Source organism: Cervus canadensis, chromosome 3 (assembly GCF_019320065.1).
Source record: "Cervus canadensis isolate Bull #8, Minnesota chromosome 3, ASM1932006v1, whole genome shotgun sequence".
In the NCBI taxonomy this organism is placed as follows: Eukaryota; Metazoa; Chordata; class Mammalia; order Artiodactyla; family Cervidae; genus Cervus; species Cervus canadensis.
In genome coordinates this window covers 87,635,930-87,648,845 of record NC_057388.1, presented here as the reverse complement: position 1 = coordinate 87,648,845, position 12,916 = coordinate 87,635,930, and the positions used below count along the sequence as shown (strand labels likewise).

Sequence of the window (12,916 nt, the reverse complement as noted above, 5' to 3'; positions counted from 1 at the left end):
GGGTGGGGGAGCTTGGCGGGCTACAGTCCAGGGCGTCGCAAAGAGTTGGACACAACGGACATGACTGAGCATGCACGCCCATCGTGCTAGTAGATTGACAGGTTTTCTTTTGGGCTCATTGTCAGCAGACAAGACTGAGTTTGGTGATTTTTATGGTTTGTGGGGGTTTAAAAAACTTTTTTTCCTCTTGTAAGAACTGTTTTTCACATCTGACCAAATTGCAGCAGAATGTGCAGAAGTATCTGTGCTCATGACTTAATTTAGCAAGCATTTATTGGACACCCGCTGCATTCTCAGCATTATACCAGGTGCTGTAATGTTAGTTTTCTTGCAGAGAAAATAATCCATGTCCTCTGCTCTTTAGAGGAGCGTTTCACTGCCATTTAGGCTCTTGCACTGTAGGAAGTTCTCGGTGCCCTGTGGTGAGCACGGGGAATCACTCGGGTCTTCAGCAGCTGTGTTAGACAAACTCTGAATTCACACCAGGACTTCCTCAGGCTCTGTGTGACTACAGAAACCTCTGTCCTGCCCCCACGGCACCCCCGCACTCCTGTTGTGGCATTTATTACCACACTGTCCTGTGATTGTTCGTCAGTCGTTCGTCAGTCATTTCTCCCAACCACACTGAGCTCTCTGAGAGCAGGTGTCATCTCATTGTTCCCAGTGGTTGGCGTAGTACCTGGCACATAGTCATCTCTTGGTCAGTGTTTATTGAATAAGTAGCATAGCCAGTATGATGAATCTGCTTTGCTCTGATTCATCACCGTAAACTATTTTCCTACTCCTGGAAATCCTCTTCAAAACGTATGATATTGCCATTCGGAGAATTATAGGAGAGAATGTGAACATAGCTGACGCCACTCTTGGTAAAACCATTCAAAGAGTTACTGTCATGGGAGTCAGTTGTGTAATTTCTCATCAGCATCTGCAGTGCTTAGTAAGAGTCTGCATATCTAACACCTGTCATCGCTTAGGGACATGTATGTGTGTTTAACAGGATTTGCATTATATTGAATTTTCTCTTTAAATCTTTGGTATGTGTAAGTATAGTGTTTCAGCTAAGATAGTAAGCTTTTTGGAGATAAGAGCCTCATTTTATGCTTTTCTTGTTTTAAATGAATACCTAATCATTTTACTATACACTGAAAGCTAACAACATTGTAAATCAACTATACTTCAATAAAAATTTTTTAAAAAGCAAGAAAAATCAGTTATATTTCTTTTGAAATACAATCCAAATTTCTTAATCACTAAGAAAACTAAGGAAAAAAAGAGTATCAAGACACAGTTTCTATGGCTCTGTTATAAAACATGCCAGATGAGCCACAGGTTAATACAATGTAAATATTCATCTCAAAAATAAAAACAACCTACCAGTAGTGCCAAGAGATGGAATATTTAGTAACATCCCCACGGAGGATATTTCCACATTGTTTTGAGTGTAGAGTTTTAATGTTTCGCTAAGGTGTGTCTTCATCACATGCCACTTCATTGACGCTGTGCTCAGCCAGTCTGCCGTCTGCGGTGGGCCAGTATCTCTTGATGGCTCCTCCTCTGGCTATGGGTGGTAATCACTTCACCTGCTCAGTACTGTCCTGACTCAGTTCTTTCATTCTTCTGCTTTGTTCAAAAGACTGTCAGCTTCTTTGCCTTGGGCATCACAGTCACAACTCTGAAGGTCCAGAATAAATCCAGATCCAGGTGGGTAAATTCTCAAATTGGCAAAAGCTGCTATTTTTATGTAGGTTGCTAAATAGCCATGGTCCTGCCGGGTGTGCACTGACTCCGTCATCACCTGCTCCCAGAAAATGGACTAGAGGCCTTTGGAATGGTCTCACCACCCACCTTGGCTCTGAGCTTGAAGTGGAGGGTGCTGTGCCATGCTGCATCGAGGCGAAGCCCTGGCCGGGCCTGGGCGAGGCAGCTGAGGAGACGAGCGCTGTGCAGCCTGTCCGGCTGCCTGTAGGCTTTTCTCGATTTCCCTGCAGTACATGGCACCGTTCTAGGCACACAGTAGATACTGGACACATACCACATGTCCCCGATACCTAGACTTCTCCATTTCCTGACAACCACGGCTTCCTGGGAGTAAAACCTGGGAGTAAATGATCAGTTTTCCCAAAATACCCTACCATTCCTCGGTGCCCCAAGATGCCTGGTACAGCTTAAAGTTTTAGGAGAAAATCATGCCAGAGGAGATCTGAGCTCTGAGCAAATACAGCTGAAGCTTCTCCCTGTATTTCTGAGGCTGTTGGTCAGGGTCTTCCTCATGCCTGAACTTTCTTATCTATCAGGGCTTCATCCTTCCCTTCTTCAGTAATATCTCTTCTGAGTGGTTTCTTCAGTAGGAGACTTGCAGACAGCACTTCAGGCTTGGTGCTGACTTATACAATCCCAAGTACCGTGTATCTCTCAGCTCATATGTGCTGTCATGTCAGCAGTTAGCCGTTAAAATTCTTCCTTGGGAAGTTTATCTACTTGCTTATTTGGAGGTGTGTGTGCTGCTGCTGCTGCTAAGTCGCATCAGTTGTGTCCAACTCTGTGCAACCCCATAGATGGCAGCCCACCAGGCTCCCCCATCCCTGGGATTCTCCAGGCAAGAACACTGGAGTGGGTTGCCATTTCCTTCTCCAATGCATGAAAGTGAAAAGTGAAGGTGAAGTCGCTCAGTCGTGTCCAACTCTTAGCGACCCCATGGACCGCAGCCTACCAGACTCCTCCGTCCATGGGATTCTCCAGGCAAGAGTACTGGAGCGGGTTGCCATTGCCTTCTCCGGAGGTCTGTGTGGATGTCTGTAAACCCTTAGAAAGCAAAAAATACCTATTTAATGTGTATTGTGCTCTCAGTAGGTATATTCTAATAAAACAGACATTCATAAGTGTTACTCCAGTAAAACTCTTGTGATGGTGATATAGATGAAGACTGTTTCAATAACCTGATTTCTTGTTGAAGCTGTTAAAGATCTTTATCCTCTAACTACTGATTCTTTTCCTCACTCTACTGGTAGTGTCGGGTGATGCGAGACCTGAAGGGAGCTTATGGGAAAGTTAAGGGTCAGTCCTTGGGCTACGCCTTTGCAGAGTTCCAGGAGCACGAGCATGCCCTGGCAGCCCTACGCCACATCAACAACAATCCGGAGATCTTCGGGCCTCAGAAAGTGAGCCTTGTCCTGTGGGGGGAATCTGTCCTCCGGGGGCCATATGGGAAGCCCTCTGACACTTGTGTGATGGGTAAGAGTGGCAAGGCCTTGGAGAAGTGAGCGGTGATTCAGGTGATGAGATGATTGGAGGGAACTCTAAATTGGGTAGTCTGCTTGCAGAACCGGCCCCTTGCCCTTCAAGTAGAGGGAAGTGAGCATCACCTTCTGACTTGCAAGCAAGAGGGTAGTGGGGGTGGGGGTGACGAGCATCTCAACTCATTGCCTGCAGAGATTAAGAAATCAAATGAATGACAATCTGTCTCCTACTGCTGCAGAGACCAATAGTGGAGTTCTCTTTGGAAGATCGAAGGAAGCTTAAAGTCAAGGAACTAAGGATCCAGCGCAGCCAGGTACAGAATTGAAATTTTTTTCTTTTCTCTTTGTTTTTTTAATTGTGGTAATATATGCATCACATAAACTCTACTGTTTGTAAGCATACAGTTCAATTTTTTTTTCAGACCATATTTAAGCTCTTGTTTTGTTCAGTTGTGGTTCTAGTCCCTTAAATTAGGTCTCTGCCTTGCAAGGTTCGTGGTTACCCTTTCCTCTTAGTTTCCTAGAACTCTGCAGGCCGTCTCTTTTCTGCTGGCCGGGCTGGGGATAGCTCCACAGAAGGAAAGGGACAGGAGAACCAGCCCGATACTGTTACCGGTCAGCAGTGCTTGGTGCTGGTACATGTCAAAATTAACAGCCAAGGTTAAGTTGTACATTACCTGTAGATTTCAGCTGTCTTTTTTTTTCATCTTGTGTGCTCCAGAAGTGTGATGCCTGGTAGTTTTAGTACTGTTTCTAGTCTAGTGTAATATAGAGGAGCTCTGGGAACAGGAAGACTCCTGTTCAAACTCAGGCTCTGCCCCTTTCTGAGTTCCTTGGCAAGTTACGACCCCTCTCAGCTTCAGCTTCTAGTTTATAAAAATAGGTGTAATATCATCTGCGTTTAACATGTGTAAGTTGTCTCACAGGCTACACAGTCAGTACTCATTCTCTTGTCCATCATGCCACAGGACATAGAAGGCCAGGTTATTCTTGATATCATAACTCTTACAGATCGCGTCGATACTGTACCTTAACTTGCATATATACCAAACATTTGCTGTGTTCTGGGTCTTTATGGTGTATATCATGAGCTTGACCCATAGAAGAGGAGTTTCAGTGATTCATCCCATGACCCTAGGTTGAAAAAACCTGGGTTCTGCTTATTATTCAAGGCAGCTTTGTTATTGTAGTTATAGAATTATTTAATGCCTCAATCAGAGGTGATTCTGTAACTTCTGGCTTTAAAAAAAAATTCAGGTGGCCTTATTTGTTATCTGCACTTATGTACATACCCATCTTTCTGTGCCCCTTTCCCCTGACTCAGGGATACATCTACTCAGTTTCCATACTCATATTCCCCAAGTAGCATTTCCCCACCTCTCTCAAAAGAGATCAGACTTTATTACTTGTGCTTTCATGATCTTCCTTAGACTCTTTTTTAGTTTTTTACTTGGTTTATATATCTTTTCTCCACTGGGCTGCGAGTCCTAAAAAGTAGACACTTCATTCTTTCATCTGTACCTTTACCACTTAGAGACTGGCTCATAAGAGGCATAAATTAATAATAGATCTTTGTTCTCCCACTGTGCCTATTTAGATTTCTGAGGTGAAAAGGACAGAATAACATTCTTATTACTGCATTGATTTCACATGAATCTTCTTTGTCTTCCCCCACTTGTGCAAAATAAATATGCAACATACTTATGTCTTCCTTCTCATGTCTTTTCCTTATCTTCATTTCATTTATTTTTTTCTCTAAGGTTCTTCCTTTTTTTTAATGTGAATTTGAGTTTCTAACCTATCATTTTATCTCTCTTAATAAATTCATTTAGTATTTCTTGTGATGCAGGTCTACCAGTGATACATATCCTTAATTTTTTTTTGGAGGTGGGTAGGTGCCTCACCAACTGGCTTGCAGGATCCTAGTTCCCTGATCAGGAATCAACCTAGGGCCCTGGCGGTGAGAGCACCAAGTTCTAACTATTGGGCCCCAGGGAATCCCCAGATTTCTTTAATTTTTGTTTGTCTGGGAAAGTTTTGTTTTTCCTTTACTTTTGAAGGATAATTACATGGATACTGAACTCTAGGTTGGTGATTCCCCTGCCCCACACACATACTTTAAACACTTTATTCTGTTTTCTTCTTGCTTACATGGTTTCTGAAGGGAAATCCAGTGTAATCTTAACTTTGTTCCTCTGTGGGTAACGAGTTTTCCCCACCTCTGGGGAAAGATTTTCTCCTTGATTTCTTGCAATTTGATATGATATGCCTAGATGTACATTTTTTTTTTTATCCTGTTTGGTGTTTGTCTGAGCTTCCTGAATCTGTGGTTTAGTGTCTGCTGTTAAGTTTGAAAATCTTCAACTCTCATTACTTCAGATATTTCTTCTCATTCCCATTACACCTTTGCCCCATGCTGCTGGGCCTTTCTTGTTTGTTTTCTGCTGGCTTTTGAGTTTGGGGCGTACCTACACTTTCCCCTCATTTCTGCATGGTTGTTTTGTGTCCCCTACCCAGTACCACTCTGTTATGATGTCAGGGCCTGTGAACTATTTGTGTTCACTTTCTTAAAGTCTCTAACTATTTGGGGGAAGAATTCCCCTTCTCTCAACAAATTCAGTCCTCTTCTGCTGAGTGTTTCCAGTGAATAAATCTCACCTAGTAACCAAGTAGCATTCTTTTGTCTTCTGCAGCAAAAAGTGAAATCCAAGCCGGGAACTGGTGAGCCCCAGCAGGTACCACCAGAGCCTGGGAAAAAGCAGCAACAGAAAGCAGCTCAGAGCCACATGCAGGAGCAAAGCCAGGCCTCCATGCAGCGGAAGGGGCCGGCGGGCTCTGTCTCGTGGGCAGGGTTCCAGACCCAGGCCGAAGTGGAGCACGTGGAGCTGCCTGATGGGAAGAAGAGAAGAAAGGTCCTGGCGCTCCCTTCACACCGAGGCCCCAAAATCAGGTGAGAAGTGGGATGGCTTCTCAGAGGTTTGTCTTACTTCACCATTTTTCCTCTTTGAGGCTTTTGTGTGGATAAAAGGGGGGTGCTGGTTGCGCCAGTCCCGCAAGCAGTATCTCTGTGCCGGCAGAGTCACTCTTGGACCAAATGGAGGCCAGAACAGGACTGGCCTTGGGCGCCTCAGCAGAGCCTTCCAGGGTGGGCTCTCATGCCGTTTTTCTCCTCCTCTGAAGTGCTTCCTCTTGTCTTGATGGCTGTCTCTGAGGCCCACCTACTTGAGGTTTCTGTCTGGAACAACAGATTAATGCTGTCAACAAAAATCAATCTTTATGAAATTTTTGTTAAGTAAACAATGGTTTTTGAAAGTCCCTTGAGGTTTTTAAGCCAAAGCAAAAGACAAGTATACAAATGTTGAGCCCTAGGACATTTTGTTGCAGTATCCCTTGATTTCTCAGGGGCTTAGAAAGAGCCAGTATAAGAGGAGACATTTTATCTTTTGGGCTGAGAAAACCTCAGGAGTGCCAATTAGAGGAAGAACTCAGGGTGACACTTGACCATGTTGTTTCAGGTTGCGGGACAAAGGCAAAATGAAGCCTCTCCCTCCCAAGAAGCCAAAGCCCCAGACAAACCACCAGAAGCAAGAGAAGCAGAAATTATCTTCCAAGCAGGTAAGTTCTGTACGCCCTGAGGCTTTGGTATGGCACAGCTCTGCCAGGGTCGGCAGCTACTTGAGCCTTGATTAGTTAAGCAAAGGAAAAGGCTTCTTCTAGATTGCAGTTATGTACAGGGCTGCAGATGTGGAGGTACACAGTCCTAAAAGTAGGGAGAAGAATACAATGAACCCCATGTATTTGTCACTCTGCTTCAACAATTATCTTGTTTTACCTACGCACCCCCACCCCATCCTATGAGTATATTACAGTGAACTCTACCTCACTTGTAGATGTATCCCATGTAGAAGTGAGGTATATTGCACAGAAAAATATCTCAGGATTCATCTCCAGCTGATCAGGCTTTAAACACACATATGGTGGCTCAGATGGTAAAGAATCTGCCTGCAGGGTGGGAGACCCGGGTTTGGTCCCTGGGTTGGGAAGATCCCCCTGGAGAAGGGAATGGCTATCCACTCCAGTCTTCTTGCCTGGAGAATTCCACGGACAGCAGAAGCCTGGCAGGCTGCAGTCCATGGGGTCACAAAGATTGGGACACGACTGAGCGACTTAACACTTGCTTTCACTTTAAACACACATATACACAGACACATGTTATGCCATCATCACATCTAATGAAATTAATAAGAAACCCTTACTAGCTAATATATGGCCCATATTAAAACATTCCCAGTTACCTCAAAAATACATATTTTTAAGTTGGTTCGTATAAATCGGGTTCCAAACAAAAAGCTGGGATCTTACTTCCTCAGCCAGGGATTGAAGCAGTGCCGCAGCAGTGAAAGTGTCCAGTCCTGACTGCTGGACCACCAGGGACTTGCCTGTACTTGGTTTTTAAATCTCTTAAATCTTTTTTCCCATATAATATCCAGTCTTCCTTACTACACCCTTTTTTCCATGCCATTAATTTGCTGGATCAGCCAGGTCCTTGGCCTTTTAGAATATATTACCTTTTAAATTTAGCTGCTTTCTTCCTTGTTGCTGTCATTTAACTTGTTCCTGTAATACCCCATGTTGCTTACAAACGACGTTAGACCCAGAGCCTTGATTGGAGTTGGGTTCAGTTTTCTTGGTGAGAGTCTCTCATAGGTGGTGCTGCGCGCTTTCTGTTGTGTTGTACCATAAGGTGCGTAGTGTCTGCTTGCCTCATTTTTTTTTTTTTTTTTTACTTTTTATTTTGTATTGGATTATAGCCGATTAACACTGTTGTGATAGTTTTAGGTGGACAGCAAAGGGACTCGGCCCTACATATACATGTATCCATTGTATACATGGATCCAGGCTGCCACATAACATTGAGCAGAGTTCCCTGTGCAATGCAGTAGGACCTTGTTGGTTATCCATTTTAAACAATACTACAAAGTGTGCGTGTCAGTCCACACTCCCTAACTGCCCCATCGCCCCCTTCTTCCTCCCTTGGTTCCCCCATTTCTAGTGATGCTCTGATTCATCAGTAGCCTTAGAGATTGTCTGCTTCACCCCTCCATTTGTAAAGTCTCAGCACCCATTGATGATTGCTGTTTATTTAGATCTGTATTCAGTGTGAGTTGCAGAATGGTAGTTTCTTAATTTTATCAACCCTTATGTGTTTTTTAAGAAAAATTCTAGAAAAAAGAGCCTTCCTTTATCAACTGTTTGGTTACCATGGAATACCATTTGTGTAGGGAAAGCAAGGTAATTGCTTGAGTTTTTTTTTTTCTTTTTATCAGTTCCCAGAGTAATGAGTTGTTGCCCTACCAGCCCTCTCTGAGAAAGTAAGGTTTTTGTAGCATTGTGAATTCCTGAGTTTCTGTGTACTTGAAATGTTTCAGCCAGATGCAGTCACTGTTCTGTCGCATCTGAGGCCAGCAGAAGCCCCTTCAGGTTGACTCCTGAGTCCTGACATAACCTTGCCTGTGCTGGTGTCCTTGCTTCTAACACTGGGATGTCCCGACTTATCTATTACTTTATCAGTCCTGGCATTAGCTTCCAAGGGGCCCTGGCTCTTTTTAGTAGAAAGTGGCGGTCATACGTTCTTTATCACTTGAGGTCAAATTTTCTTTTTTCCTTGCCTAGTCCCTTTATTTTAAGGGTACAAGATGCATTTGCTTTCTCATCCTACTCAAGAAATCTGTGTCTTTGGGAAGCCTCTGACCCAGCTGACTATCTTATGGAGGTCTCTTTGAAGCCCTGTAATCCTTGGTGAAGGAAAGGGCAAGCGAGACCATCCGGACTCGAGGCTGACTCATCCTTGAGGAGATCTGTGTGAGCATTTGAGAGTTGGAGTGGGAGCGGTGTTTTAGTGGGGCCCTTCTCTTAGGCATTCCTGGTCTGTTTTCTCACCGATGGACAATTGTTTTGGGATCACTCCCTAGAAGTCCCTCATGTGGTGGACAAGATCTCTGAACCTAACTTTCTCCCTTGGCTGGCCTGAGGGTAAGGTAATGCTTAATGCTTGAAACTGATTATCTTATGTTTCCTTTCCTTTCATTTGTAGGTACCTAGAAAAAAAGCTAAAGGAAATAAGACGGAAGTTCGCTTCAACCAGCTGGTGGAACAATATAAGCAGAAATTATTGGGACCTTCTAAAGGAGCTCCTCTTGCAAAGCGGAGCAAATGGTTTGACAGTTGATGATGCTAGAAGACTGGGTAAGGAACTGGATTGTGTGCATCTTGGTAATGCTTCCTCCCCCCGCCACTTGTCACTTACTGAGGGAAGAAGCCCCCTGAGAGCACCGCCACTTCGGGATGTGAACGTTTGGACTTTGGTTCCTCCTGTGCATGGTTAGCTAACCACAAAGAGGAATATCAGAAAAACATGTGACGCTTCTTACATATTCTGAGTGAAGTTGTGTCTATTAATTCTTAACCCATTTTAATTGTGTTTCTCAAATGGAAGCAATTATAAAAAGCATTCTTGACTGCCAAAGTTTTAAGATGTATATTTTGTTAAGTGTCTTATCTAAATGAGACAATTTGTGGCTTTTTAAATAACAGACTCTCATTTGTAATATATGTGACTCCTTTATTATAATTTATAAATGTCTTTAATATTCCCAGCTCTCATTCAGTCATATAGGCTTACATACTGCAGGAATTAAGAAAGAGCAGAGAAAAATGATTTCCAACCTAATCTCTGAGGGTGGGAGAAACTTGGAAAGTAACTGAGGGCATGGGGCCTGGCCAGGAGCAGCGCTTGATAATTGTCTGCCAAGTGAGTGGGGAGTAGCTGGTAGTTAACTTGAAGTCAGTTTGCAGTGGCCCACAGACACCAGCCTGGCTGGTGCTAGCCTGCATTTCCTGTCTTCCAGCACCACCTCTTGAGGGCTCAGAGACGTAGTGGGTAGTGAAGAGAGCAGTGAGCAGGAGGCCAGAGAAAGAGTTAGAAATAAAGCACAGAGTTCTTAGTTCCCCAGTCCAGTCCTGTGCTATAAGAGATGCTTTTTTCAGAACCATTGCTGACGTAGGGATATCACTATTTCATTGCAGTATCTTGGGAAACCCTGAATGCTCAGAAATGCTCGTAACTGGCTTAATGATGGATAAAAGAGAGACCATGAAAGTGCTGAAAGCTCTTGGAGAGAACTCTGTTTCCAGAGTTACCTTGAGACTGTGTGACCGGGGAATCTGAAACGTCCGGGCAGCAGCTTGTCAGCCCACCAGCCCTAGGATGGCCTGTATTCTGTGGGCGGAGTTAGACCTGTTATTAAGGGTGTGTTAATACATAGAATATCCACAGCCTGTCTGTCCTCTCCTCTGTTTTCCCTTGTCCAACTCTCTGCCCACCAGTTTTTCCCCTGTTGTCCAAATATCTATAAATTAACCTTTAAAAATAATCTTAACATTTAGGATAGAGAACAGTTGGTGTTCATTCAGATAGCTTTGCCAGATTTTCTCAGATCCAGATGTTTCTCCTGACAGGTTTAGCAACCCAGTATGTTTAAAAACATCATTCAGTTGCCCAAAAAGTTCTTTAAAAAGTTCTAGGGTGAATCATCCACTTTCTCAACACCCAGATTCCTTGTGTGACATCCTCCTCGGGGGCACGTTACCACTGGTTATCTGGGCAGCATCTTATGCTTGCCTTGGGGATTTTAATGCAAGGAGGATTGTGCCCACTTCTTCACTTCAGAGCCTGATGTTTCATGAAATGGAATTTTCTGAATTAAACATGAAAGTGGACTTGTATGGACTCCTTGGTTCAAAAACAACATCAAGACAAACATTTCATTTAACATCCAAGACTAAAGGCTGTCAGTCAGGACTGTCAAGAGTCAGTAGATTTTCTGGCTCGATTATACAGCAGCTTGACTCAGAGATCCTTCTCTTAAATAAAGAGTCTTAAGATTGTGTACTGGCTGTTTCTTTGCTTTTTTTTTTTTTTAATAAGGGGGTGGTGTAAGTGGGAGACTCAGTTGATGTGAAGACTCCGCTTTGATCCACAATGTACAAGTCCCTTCCTCTAGACTTCGCCTGCGGCAAGGATTCTGCCTCCACTGTCTTGAAGTGAGGTTTGCAACTCCCTCTGTTACAAAGTCAGGGCATGTGACGTTGTTCTTGGAAATACTTCCAAATGTCCTCTGGTGTGTTTTCGTCTTGAAAAGAGGTTTTTCAACTAAAAATTCAGAGTACAGAACCTCAAGGCTCCAGAGAGCTCCTTCTCACCATGTTTGACCTTCAGTCATCTGAGGAAGCAGGAGGTCACATACGCCTCTGTGAGTGCTGACCACTCAGAATCTTCGGTTCACAGGCCCTCTGGCTGACCCATATAGCTAGTTCATTGCTTAATATTCCTGTCACCCGCTTTTTGAGAAGTGACTGACAGGCTTCTGCCAATTTTGTCGTGTATCTGGCGACGCTGCCCACCCAACTTGGAAAGTTCCTGAGACTCTTCCATGGACTGCTCCATCATGGCAGTAGCCACATCATCAGACTGAGGATCCCAAGGTAAGATTGCATTTCCGTTTATCTCAGGTGATGCTCAACTGTGCTTCCCCTCACTCAGTTCGCACTGGTGCTTAGCAACCAGGATAAGGTTGCTTTGTTACCTTTGGGCAGAGTAAAAAGTTCCAGACCTCCCTTTGCCCACGGTTGACTAATTTAGAAGTTACACAGATGCACTGTCTTATTTTGGTTCTTTTGTTCTTGTCCTGATGCCTCTTCCTCTCCAGGATTAATTGCGGAGTCCAAGACTGCTCATTGATTGGGATGTTATTCAGTGGCCCGGCGGTGGATGAGTTATAGGCACATCTACAGTGACTTTGGCTTTTGATTCTGAACTGGTGTTTGGCTGCAGACGGGCTTCTGTGTTTGTGGAGTAATATACTGGGAGGAATGTGAAGGACAGACTGACTCGAGCTCGGTAACCAGTTCTGAGAAGGAAACTGCAGAGTCACCAGAATAACCTTTTGGACCACCCCCAAATGGAGCATCTTGATGGATGGTAAATCCAATTTTCTTCCGGCTTGTCCACGCCGCCCAGAGCCTGCTGCCTTTTGTCAGACACAAGACTTCACTGCTGCAGAGTTGTCCCAGGATCTCCTTCCTGGCCTTTTGACAGAAGGGAAATCCTTTTTGTCCTTGAGGGCAGGGACTATATTTTACACTTTTCTATATACCCTGCAATACTTAACAATGATTTACCCATAGTAGGAATTCGTTTAATTCCATTGAACTCCCTGGAACAGAAGGCCATCTGTTCCAGGGTTTAGCAGGGTTTGTGAAGGACAGCAGAGTCATTTCCTGGGGTGATGTATGTGAAAGGGATCCAAAATACAAAGTGATAGAAAAAGAATAATAAACTGTTGGTCACAGTCCCTTGAGCATGCCACCTGTGTTCTCTTTGCTGTCCCTTGTCTATGCCAATTTGTCCCTCTCTACTCATATCCACCATTTCTCCCTGGGAACTTCATCCAGCGCAGGGCACTGCAGTCCCTTCCCTGGTCCCTGCCACTTTCTGGTTGGTGTCCTACTCTTTCTTCGGTATATGCAACTAGCTTACTTGTCATTTCTTTGGGTCTGACCTCCCTGAGTAGACTGAACCCATGATGGCAATCCCAGCCCCAGGGCATGGCCGATGGTGC

General features: G+C 44.2%; 1 protein-coding gene across 2 annotated transcripts in view; it reads left to right on the top strand.

The window, feature by feature from the left end:
• The window catches only part of RBM28 (RNA binding motif protein 28), a 32,006-nt gene extending 20,821 nt beyond the window's left edge, over positions 1-11,185 (top strand). The window contains exons 15-20 of one of the 2 annotated variants that reach the window (XM_043463648.1): positions 3,009-3,158; positions 3,476-3,550; positions 5,930-6,186; positions 6,752-6,851; positions 9,331-9,482; positions 10,323-11,185. In XM_043463648.1, coding sequence (XP_043319583.1) covers positions 3,009-3,158; positions 3,476-3,550; positions 5,930-6,186; positions 6,752-6,851; positions 9,331-9,465 — 717 coding nt within the window. In that variant the 3' untranslated portion in view covers positions 9,466-9,482; positions 10,323-11,185. Of the gene's footprint in view, positions 1-3,008; positions 3,159-3,475; positions 3,551-5,929; positions 6,187-6,751; positions 6,852-9,330 lie in introns of both variants that reach the window. The other variant, XM_043463647.1, reaches the window with a different exon arrangement.
• The last annotated feature ends 1,731 nt before the right edge of the window (positions 11,186-12,916 follow it).